The sequence below is a fragment of the Haliotis rufescens genome, unplaced genomic scaffold (assembly GCF_023055435.1).
Source record: "Haliotis rufescens isolate VD_foot unplaced genomic scaffold, xgHalRufe1.0.p SCAF_4, whole genome shotgun sequence".
NCBI classification, from domain to species: Eukaryota; Metazoa; Mollusca; class Gastropoda; order Lepetellida; family Haliotidae; genus Haliotis; species Haliotis rufescens.
Window position 1 is genome coordinate 50,438,650 of NW_025964112.1, and position 9,443 is coordinate 50,448,092.

The 9,443-nt window shown below is 42.2% G+C and overlaps 1 protein-coding gene across 2 annotated transcripts; it reads left to right on the forward strand.

Annotated features, from left to right (window-relative positions):
* Positions 1 to 5,115: 5,115 nt before the first annotated feature.
* LOC124151048 (probable methyltransferase-like protein 24) lies at positions 5,116 to 9,095 on the forward strand. Of its 2 annotated transcripts, XM_048382505.1 has the most exons (8): positions 5,116 to 5,188; positions 5,507 to 5,726; positions 6,213 to 6,346; positions 6,857 to 6,988; positions 7,115 to 7,189; positions 7,747 to 7,885; positions 8,210 to 8,477; positions 8,553 to 9,095. In XM_048382505.1, the coding sequence occupies exons 2-8, from the start codon at positions 5,559 to 5,561 to the stop codon at positions 8,582 to 8,584; spliced, it is 948 nt and encodes a 315-aa protein (XP_048238462.1). In that variant the 5' UTR covers positions 5,116 to 5,188; positions 5,507 to 5,558; the 3' UTR covers positions 8,585 to 9,095. The 2 variants fall into 2 exon arrangements, with proteins under 2 accessions (XP_048238462.1, XP_046379299.2); XM_046523343.2 differs by having other exon boundaries at positions 8,210 to 9,095.
* The last annotated feature ends 348 nt before the right edge of the window (positions 9,096 to 9,443 follow it).

Genomic DNA, 9,443 nt, shown 5'->3' on the forward strand with positions numbered 1-9,443 from the left:
CCCTTGGGCACGCCAGAAACCTATGATTGTGGGGTCGAATCCCGGTTCGCCCCGATCATGTTTCTAGGTTTGTCAGCACAATATTAATATCCGTGCTCGTGGGTTTCACCAAAGCGATAAACGTCTGAGACCTGCATTGCATCACTTCGGGCTTTCTTCCCACATTAAGCTTTACACGCCGCGATATAACTGGAATACTGTAAAAAGCGGCGTTAAACCCAACTCACTCACTAGTGCTAAAATCGTTTGCTCGTCACGCTGAAGACCCGGATTCGATTCCCGACATGGGTACAATGTGTGAAGCCCATTTCTGGTGTCCCCCGTCGTGATATTGCTGGAATATTGCTAAGAGCGGCGTAAAATCAAACTCACTCACTCACTGAGACAGAAATAAACCATTCACAACATGAGGCTGATAAGTATCTTGGGATAAACAAATCTTTAGATTTTTCCTGAACATGACCAAAATCACCTGATAAACTTCGACTATTACACCCAGTATGTACTTTGTACTTTGTAGCAGGCTCCCTACCGATCTAGAATGAATAAAGGCGACTAACGGGATCGGGTGGTCAGGCTTGCTGACTTGGTTGAAGCATGTCATCGATCCCAATTACGTGGATCGATGCTCATGATATCAATAACTGGATCGTCTGGTCGATTATTTACATACGGCCGTCATATGGCTGGAATATTGCTGATTGCGGCGTTAAACAACAATGAAAAAATGAACAAATCACCTGTAAAAAACTTGTAAATAGTAATATTTCCCACAAATAGTAATTTGATAACGTATTATACGAACGAAGAATGACTAAATCAACTTTGGCATTATCATCTTGGCTTGCAGGTTTGAGACCGCGTTCAAGATTGTTGCACTTATATATACACGTGTGTGTGTGTGTGTGTGTGTGTGTGCGTGTGTGTGTACTAGTCCGGACTGATGCCGATTTATAGTGCCAGCTCACTGAGATACCATGCCGCAGTTCAACATGAATACCCCACTCAGAAACAGCATACTGACTCCGAGCCGACCAGTCCCTGTTTTAGCCCTTTAATGCCGGGCGCCAGACAGGGTAACAACAAGTACCATCTTTTAACGTCTTTTGGTATGACGCAGTCGTTGATCGAACCCTGGACCTTCCGCTCTCCGGGCGGACGCTCTACCATTAGCCCATGGAGGCTGTGAGATTATGTTGTTAAACGACGGTGTCAGCAATTCGAGAATGGACCAGGCAAACTAGTGACAGAGGTACGATGGTGACAGTGCGTGCGTGCGTGCGTGCGTGCGTGTGTCTGTGTGTGTGTCTGTTGCTGCCTGCACTAGTCCGGACTAATGCCGACTTAATGGTGCTAGCCCACTGAAATACCACGCCGCAGTGTAACATGAATACTCCGCTCAGACAGTCCTTGTTTTAGTCCCTCAATCCCGAACGCCAGGCAGGGTAACAAGTACGAACATTTATCGTCTTTTGGTTTTACGCCACCGGGGATCGAACCCCAACCTTCCGCACTCCGGGCGGACGCTCTATCACTAGACCCACCCGATGGTTTGCCACAAAATTCTTTGTGTAGTCATTCAATAACTAAACAACAACATGTTGTGTCTACTCATTCGTCAGTCATAACATTAGTTCTGCTTGAGAATGACTGTTAAATGTGAAATGACATCTTAACAAGTGTTAATACCTTTGATATGTTGCAAGTATGTTGTATGTGCGAACACTTGTTGAAAATACAAACACGATACTGTTGTCAGCAGACACGCGACACATATAAGCGATGGACTCTTTCTGATATGCATGATGAATTGAAATTACCATTTTATAAGCCACCCACCCTCTTTATCTCCAGGGCTCGCATTTCGTTAAGCCTGCACTAACCCTTGTATCTATTCCTGTTGTTCTCACGATCTCAAATTACCCGCCCTTGATTTTCATTAACTAATTTGATTCGCTGTGCCACTCAGTCTGACGGACCAATCAGAATGTGACCAGCCTCAATGTTGGGTTGGAGTCAACAACATGGCGGCCAGTTCCATTGTTTACCATAGAGTTTGCGAGAAATTCAACATTGAAAAACTGACTGACACGCAAAAGAAAAACATTACTCTTTTTTTAGGTTAAGGATGTCTTCATGTCCTCCTCCCTTGCCTATTTCTTTTTCTCGGCGTTTGATTGGTCGGTGAAAGGTTAATGATACTCAAGGGCAGGTAATTTGAAATCGTGATGAATCCAAAATTTTGTGAAGTTTTATTGAAATACGAGACCTGGCGATAGAATTAACGTGCCGAATGTGTTTCTATTTGGAGAGTTAAAGGTGAAAGAGCAACAAGGTCGGGATGAATTTGCAAGTCTGAATTCATTTCCTCCACAATAACAAACTCACATGTAAATAGTTTTACCCAGCCCACAATAATGCTGCAGCATTTTGTGCGTATATGTCAAGGGTAGCATCCAAGTCTATTGAGTGTGCTTGTTTTTAAAATCGTTTTTTCCCCATAAGAATTTGAATCGCCGTGTGGTTGTGACACCGATTGAGAGAAAATCTGAATATATCGCATCGACATTAAAATAAGCAAATGTCTTTATGGAAAGAAAATCACAAAAGCAATACGAGAAATTCAAGACATGTTATCGACAACTATCACTGTCTGTTTATATGCGCCGTTTTACAAAAACAGACGGGCCACGCCCAAGTCTGGGTGTGAAATGCCTATACATACATGTAGTATGCATGTGACATTGTATTCAAAGGAATAACTACCAATACGTTCACCTTGATTGATCTTTGTTATTTAATTTAATAGATTTGTTGAACGTAAGTGTATATATGTAATTTTACTATATATGCACTTTCGTTAATTCAATTGTATCAAGAATTACAACTCACCGCTTCTGAATGGTATCCAAATATGATGAATTCCCTCCTCCCTCTCTGTGTCCTGCCCGACAAGTAGCACCCGTCACTTACACAAAATGTGCTTTAATCCCAACCCTCTCGGGGGCACGGGTGGCCCAGTCGTCTCAGGCGCCGCGCCGCGATTCGCTGTACAGGCACGCCAGAAACCTATGATTGTAGGTTCGAATCCCGGTTCGCCACGATTATGTTTCTAAGTTTGTCAGCACCATACCCGTGCTCGTTGGTTTCACCGAAGTGGTAAACGTCTGAGACCTGCATCACTTGGGGCTTTCCTCCCACATTAAGCTGACACGCCGTGATATAACTGGAATAATGTTAAAAGCGGCGTTAAACCGAACTCACATACTCACTCACCCAACCCTCTCACCGAAAAAGTCAAACCACTACAGAAAATGAACAATTTCTCTAAAACATGAAATGAACATATTTATTACTGTGAAACCCCGTGTATCCGGTCGGTAGCGTCCGATTAAATCATCCGGATTAACGGGTTCTACGTACAAACTAATGCTACCTTGTATACATACAGACATGCCTGACGGTAATTGTCCATAAGGTGGGGTGTCCGTGTAAACGGATGCTTCACTGTGATTATACTGCTCAAAGGTAGTTAAAGGGGCGCTTTGTTCGCTCGTCACGCCGAAGACCCGGGTTCGATTCCAGACATGGGTACAATGTGTGAAGCCCAATTCTGGTGTCCCCCGCCCTGATATTGCTGGAATATTGCAAAAAGCGGCGTAAATCCAAACTCACTCACTCACTCACTCAAAAGTAGTTAAAGAACATCCCATTCTTTCAAATTGCTGAATTGAAATAATCCTGTGTTATTTAACTTCTTTCGAGTAGTAAAGATCTTAAAACTAATAGTTCTGCTCATATTTTCATCAGGCTCTTTTTTTACTGTGTAAACGGGTCTGAACTAACGATGCTTCACTGTGTATATTCTATTCAAAAGAACACCCGATTTTTCATATTGCTGTTTAGTAATATGAAAGAATCGGGTGTTCTGTAACTTCTTTCGAGTAGTATAAATCTTAGAAATGGTCGATCTGCTCATATTTTCATTTGGCACTCTTTGTGCCAGATGGCTGAGCATAAATACTGGCACGAAATATAATACGAATTAAATTAATATCTGCGTTATTCAATTCCTGTAGGCACAGATGTAGCATTTGCTTTTGTTTGTTTGTTAATTGTTAGGAATATTCCAGCTACATGATGGCGACCTGTAAGTCCAGTGAAGATTCGGGTTAGAAATGGACTTCAGCAACCCAAGCTTGCCATAAGAGGCAACTAACAGGATCGGGTGGTCAGCCTGGTGACTTGGTTGATGCTTGTCATCGTATCCCAATTGTGTAGATCGATGCGCATGATGTCAATCAATGCATTGTCTGGTCCAGACTCGATTATTTAAAGACCACCGACATATAGCTGGAATATTGCCGAGGGCGGCGTTAAACAAATACAAACAAACAAACAAACAATCAAATAACGAGTCTGGACCTGACAAAACGAGTGATCAATATTGTGGGTAACCTCCCACACCATCGGGATTTATTTAGAGTAAACATATGTGATAACATACCGTTAATTCACACACGATATCGCTGAAATTAATGTAAACAATATTGAATGAGATTTTGAAAAAAAATTAATGAAACAGATTACAAAACCATAGGTCAAGATATACAATGAACACTTTTATGACCATATAGTGTAGTAAAAAGGATTAAATGGCGTACTTTGGTACGGTTTTACCTTTTTACTCATCAAAAATATAACGTACCAAAGTAGCTTTGATATTTTATCAACAGGGTGTCGCAAGACTTTTCAGATTATAGATGCAGTTGAGGCTATTGTTAGCCTCTCGCAATAATTTCGTGGCGCAAAACAGTCCAGATTTACGGTATCCAGGTGAAATTGCCTTTGAAGAGTGGCGTATCACTTTTATCTAATCCTGATGAGTTTTATTACTATGTGTTTTAAAGACTAAGCTGCAATGAACTGATAAGTGCAACGAACGGATTATATCAGCTGTTGTGATAAGAGACGTGACTGGAGTAATTGCACCACAGTGCTGCCGCGGGTGCACTCGCCCACGGGCAACGAGCTGCACATCACGTGACTGTGATAGCACTACCTTGTGTAAGTATAAAGAGGCCAAGAAGAGATGGACGTTATTCAAGGTGAGAGTAGTCAGATGATAAACTTGACCAGTGGAATACTGTGACGTGAGTGCTGTTGAAGTCAGATCTAACGAAATCAGGTAAGGCAGGCATCTGCTGTTGGATTATGTGTATTTACATGGGTTTTGAAAAGACTGACACTCGCTGTCCTGTTTGGGGCAAACACGGGTTCATTTCCGGGCCGCGGTAATATAGAGAAATGTTGCTGATTGGGGCGTTTAACAACATTCACTCACGGTTATACTGGTGTATGAACATGTGCACAAAAGGCCTCATGGCAATGTCAAAACACTTTAAACAGTAAACCATGCGTACCAACATCGTATACATTTTGTTCTAACATCGTCTTCCTTGCAATACCCACAATCAAATTGTTACATATACTATCTTTCTTACAGGCCATAAAGTAACGATAGTGATCACCTGCACTTCTGACAGTGATTTACCTGTATGAAGGTACCTTGGAACCGCCTCAGGATGAAGATAGCCCGGTCTGCCCCCATGGTCAGTGCCCTCATAGTGTCTGCGGTGCTCCTGTACATAGCTTCCAGGACGAGGCCGAGACAACCAATGTTTCTGGATCAACAAGACAGGGTCGGACTCAAGTCCAACGCTCAGGTATGTGAAGCATGACATCCCCTTAAGTTAAGCGTTTGTCTCTGTCTGATGTGGGGATCACAAGATGTGTCCGTGTCTGACTTTTTATCAGAGCGATGAATCTCCGTGGCAATTGGTCCCCTGTATCCCAAGCTAACGTTAGGGGATCGGTAGGGTAGTTCCGGTGACATGGCTGATTGGGTGCCCCGTGTTTCGTTGCCCATGCTTTCAATCACTGCTTCTTCTGGTCCCGTTATTAACAAAGGCCATAGATATAAAACAACATTCCTTTTTAAAAGTCATATAATATTAGTGTTTGCATATTTTGTTTCTAAAAAGAAATTCGTCATGAGCGTGTAATACACGACATGTTGAAAGATTTTGCAGTTGTATTGTTCTTTCGTAATTCAATTATGAAGTACCCGTCGAATACCACAAGATGTATTGGTTACCAACTAGGAGTACACCTATCTTTTCCTGGTGTATTACACGTTGTATTATTTGCAGGATGGAACAAAAGAGAAGAAGTCCCTCCCAGAGCCAGCGTTAGGTACCGGGGAGGGTGTGGCCGCCCATCCCATCCCCTTGGAGGACAAGCTCCGTACCATGACCAACAAACAACTGGCAACTCTTTATAACGAGTAGGTATTAAGAGTTATAATCACTTTGTTTTACAACGAGTAGGTGTTTAATACAATTGCCCTTAACGTCTTTTCACTGTGAATACGAGGTGTAAACCCTTGTTTTAACTGGATGATTGTACTCAATTATTACACATGTATAAGGGTTGTTTTGATATCAGCATTACCATAGCGTATCAGTTGCTCTGAACAAGCAACTGACGCAGCGCATATACGGACCGTGACTTATAATCTATGTAGCATGTATCAAACGGATGATTAACACCGTGTTTCGTATATCAGTTATGTCAACCATCAAACGCCCTTTAATTTCTAAGAGTTATTTGTTATCTAACAAAGGTCAGCGTGTCTAGCCCTATTTCAGTTTTTTAAAGAACATCCATGTGTTCGGCTTCATTTTTTTATTTAAGCAATATCAACGTGCTGTATTTCAGTTATCTGACCAACGTGCAAGTGTTGTGCTATATTTAGGTTATGAAAGCAATATCAACGTGTTGTGCTGTATTTCAGTTATCTGACCAACGTGCAAGTGTTGTGTCGGGACAAGATTAGGATGGGCAACATTCACGGCGGCGGCTGGGACGTCTGTGTGGACGGACATTACAAGCTGAAGAAAGACAACTGCATCGTCTACTCATTCGGGTTAGTTTTGTATTTTTGAATATTGTTTATGTATTTATGGTAAATAGATGAAAATGATTACATACAGTTTGATTACTGTTTACAAAAATTCAACACTCACTCTCACGTCTTATTTTATTCTTACAGCATTGACAACGACTTCAGCTTTGACGATGACGTCGCTGACACCTTCGGCTGTGAAGTGCATGCTTTTGATCCCAGGTAGGTGTGTTTGTGTGTGTGTGTGTGTGTGTGTGTGTGTGTGTGTGTGTGTGTGTGTGTGTGTGTGTGTGTGTGTGTGTGTGTGTGTGTGTGTGTGTGTGTGTGTGCTTGTACTAGTCCGCAGTAATGCCCATTTTATAGTGCTAGCCCACTGAGAAACCATGCAACAGTTTAACATGAATACCCCACTGATACACAGTATACTGGCTCAAAGCCGACCAGTCCTTGTTTTAGCCCATTAATGTGTGTTAAAGACTGTACGGGACCACCAGAAATAGGCTTCACACATTACACACAGCTGGGAAGTCAACCCCAGCATAAACCACGACGAGCGAACGCTTTGAACCACTAGGTTACCTCTCCACCCCGAGAATGTTGACAGTTTCAAATAATCACTAAGTATTACCTTGGTGGATGGTGCTCTCTCACTCTGTTACTCTGAGACATCCGTGCTCTTGTATTCACGTCATGGCGGTGACCAGACACAAGAAATTATGTTTATTACCCGACATTGTCTCTCAGTCATTATGTGATTAAAACCGCATTCAATATTACAGCATGAATAAGGACGACCACCTGAGGGGGAAGCTGATCAACTTTCACAACCTTGGACTGGCGGACATCAATGGTAACGGCAAGAGGAGTTGGCCAATGAAGACACTCCCGGTCATCAGACAAGACAACGGACACGCTGAGGTAGGACTGTAGACATTAATGAACACGTTTACTGAGAGGTACGGCCAATGTCTTCCTTGTACCGCTTCACTTGTAGAGAACAGTAGAGAATTTGATTTGGGGATTTAAAACAGCCCCAAAAGAGTCCCTTATTGATCAAAAAGATTTCTGTTAAAATAATTGCTATTTATAAGATTGTTATTTGAAAAATGCGCCCAGTTGAAATAAGAACGTGTTTTACTGCGATATACAGTTTTGTATTTGTACCATTGAAAACATGATACAATAACAACAGGAAATATACAAATATATAGGTTCTTCACTTCTGTATAACTTCGTTTCCAGAAAGAAATTGACTACGTAAAGATTGACATCGAAGACTCCGAATGGGGAGCTTTGAGATACGCTTTCAAAACCGATGCCCTCAAAGGTATAAAGCAGCTGTCGTTGGAGTTCCACATGTTTGGTAAAGAGGAAGTGTCTAGGTACATCGCCCGGCTGAACGTCCTCCGGGAGTTGTACAACCAGGGCTACAGGATATTCTGGACAACCAACAACGTGGTCTCCGCCTGTCGCTTCACCTCTGTCTTCGATGGCAGACAGAGAACCAAGTGTCATGAAGTCTACTTCCTCAAGTGGGTTTAAAGTTCGCCACGATTCATAGAAGCCTATAGACAGGGAACCAGAGGTCATGAAGTCTACTTCCTCAAGTGGGTTTAAAGTTCGCCACGATCATAGAAGCCAATAGACAGGGAACCAGAGGTCATGAAGTCTACTTCCTCAAGTGGGTTTAAAGTTCGCCACGATTCATAGAAGCCGACAGACAGAGAACCAAGGGTCATGAAGTCAAGTTCTGGAAGTGGGTGGTTTAGAGACTAAATGGGCCACGGGTGTCTCTGTCTAAAAAGGTCTTTCTGTTCATTTTACATTGTGCTTTGTGCGTTGTGCCTTGTTCATCCATTTCGAGCTGAGTTTGCATATTTGACTTCATTGCCTCCACAATGATGAGTTCCCAATCCACATTACTGCTACAACGTTGTGTGCGTCGAATCTCAACAACGTGGTCGACCTGGTCAATGGACTTTGGTTGTTTGTTGAATAACTTGTGTATATTTTGTATTCAATTTGTAAATAGTGCCTATCCATCTTTGTAAATATTGTACATATGTCATGTCATTGCTGTATTTTGTCAATTTCCATTCCAATAAACATGTCTTTTCTTCATATGCCACCAGTGTATTGATCATGACGTGCACCAGGTGTTACGTGCGACCCAGGTAATTGCTTGGTTTTAAAACTAAGTTAGGCAAAACATAATCATCACGTCGGCTATCTTACGTCACTGATATATGTGAGTGAGTGAAGTGTTATGCCGCAAGTGTGCGTGTGTGTAGGTGGGAGGAGGGTGGTGTGTGTGTGTGTGTGTGTGTGTGTGTGTGTGTGTGTGTGTGTGTGTGTGTGTGTGTGTGTGTGTGTTTTAATAGATAGAATATGTGTTTCATAATTTGCGATCAAATAATTTACATACTCTGTTTTGTATCCAAAATGAGGTTCCCAACTATAAATTTGGAGGGCACAT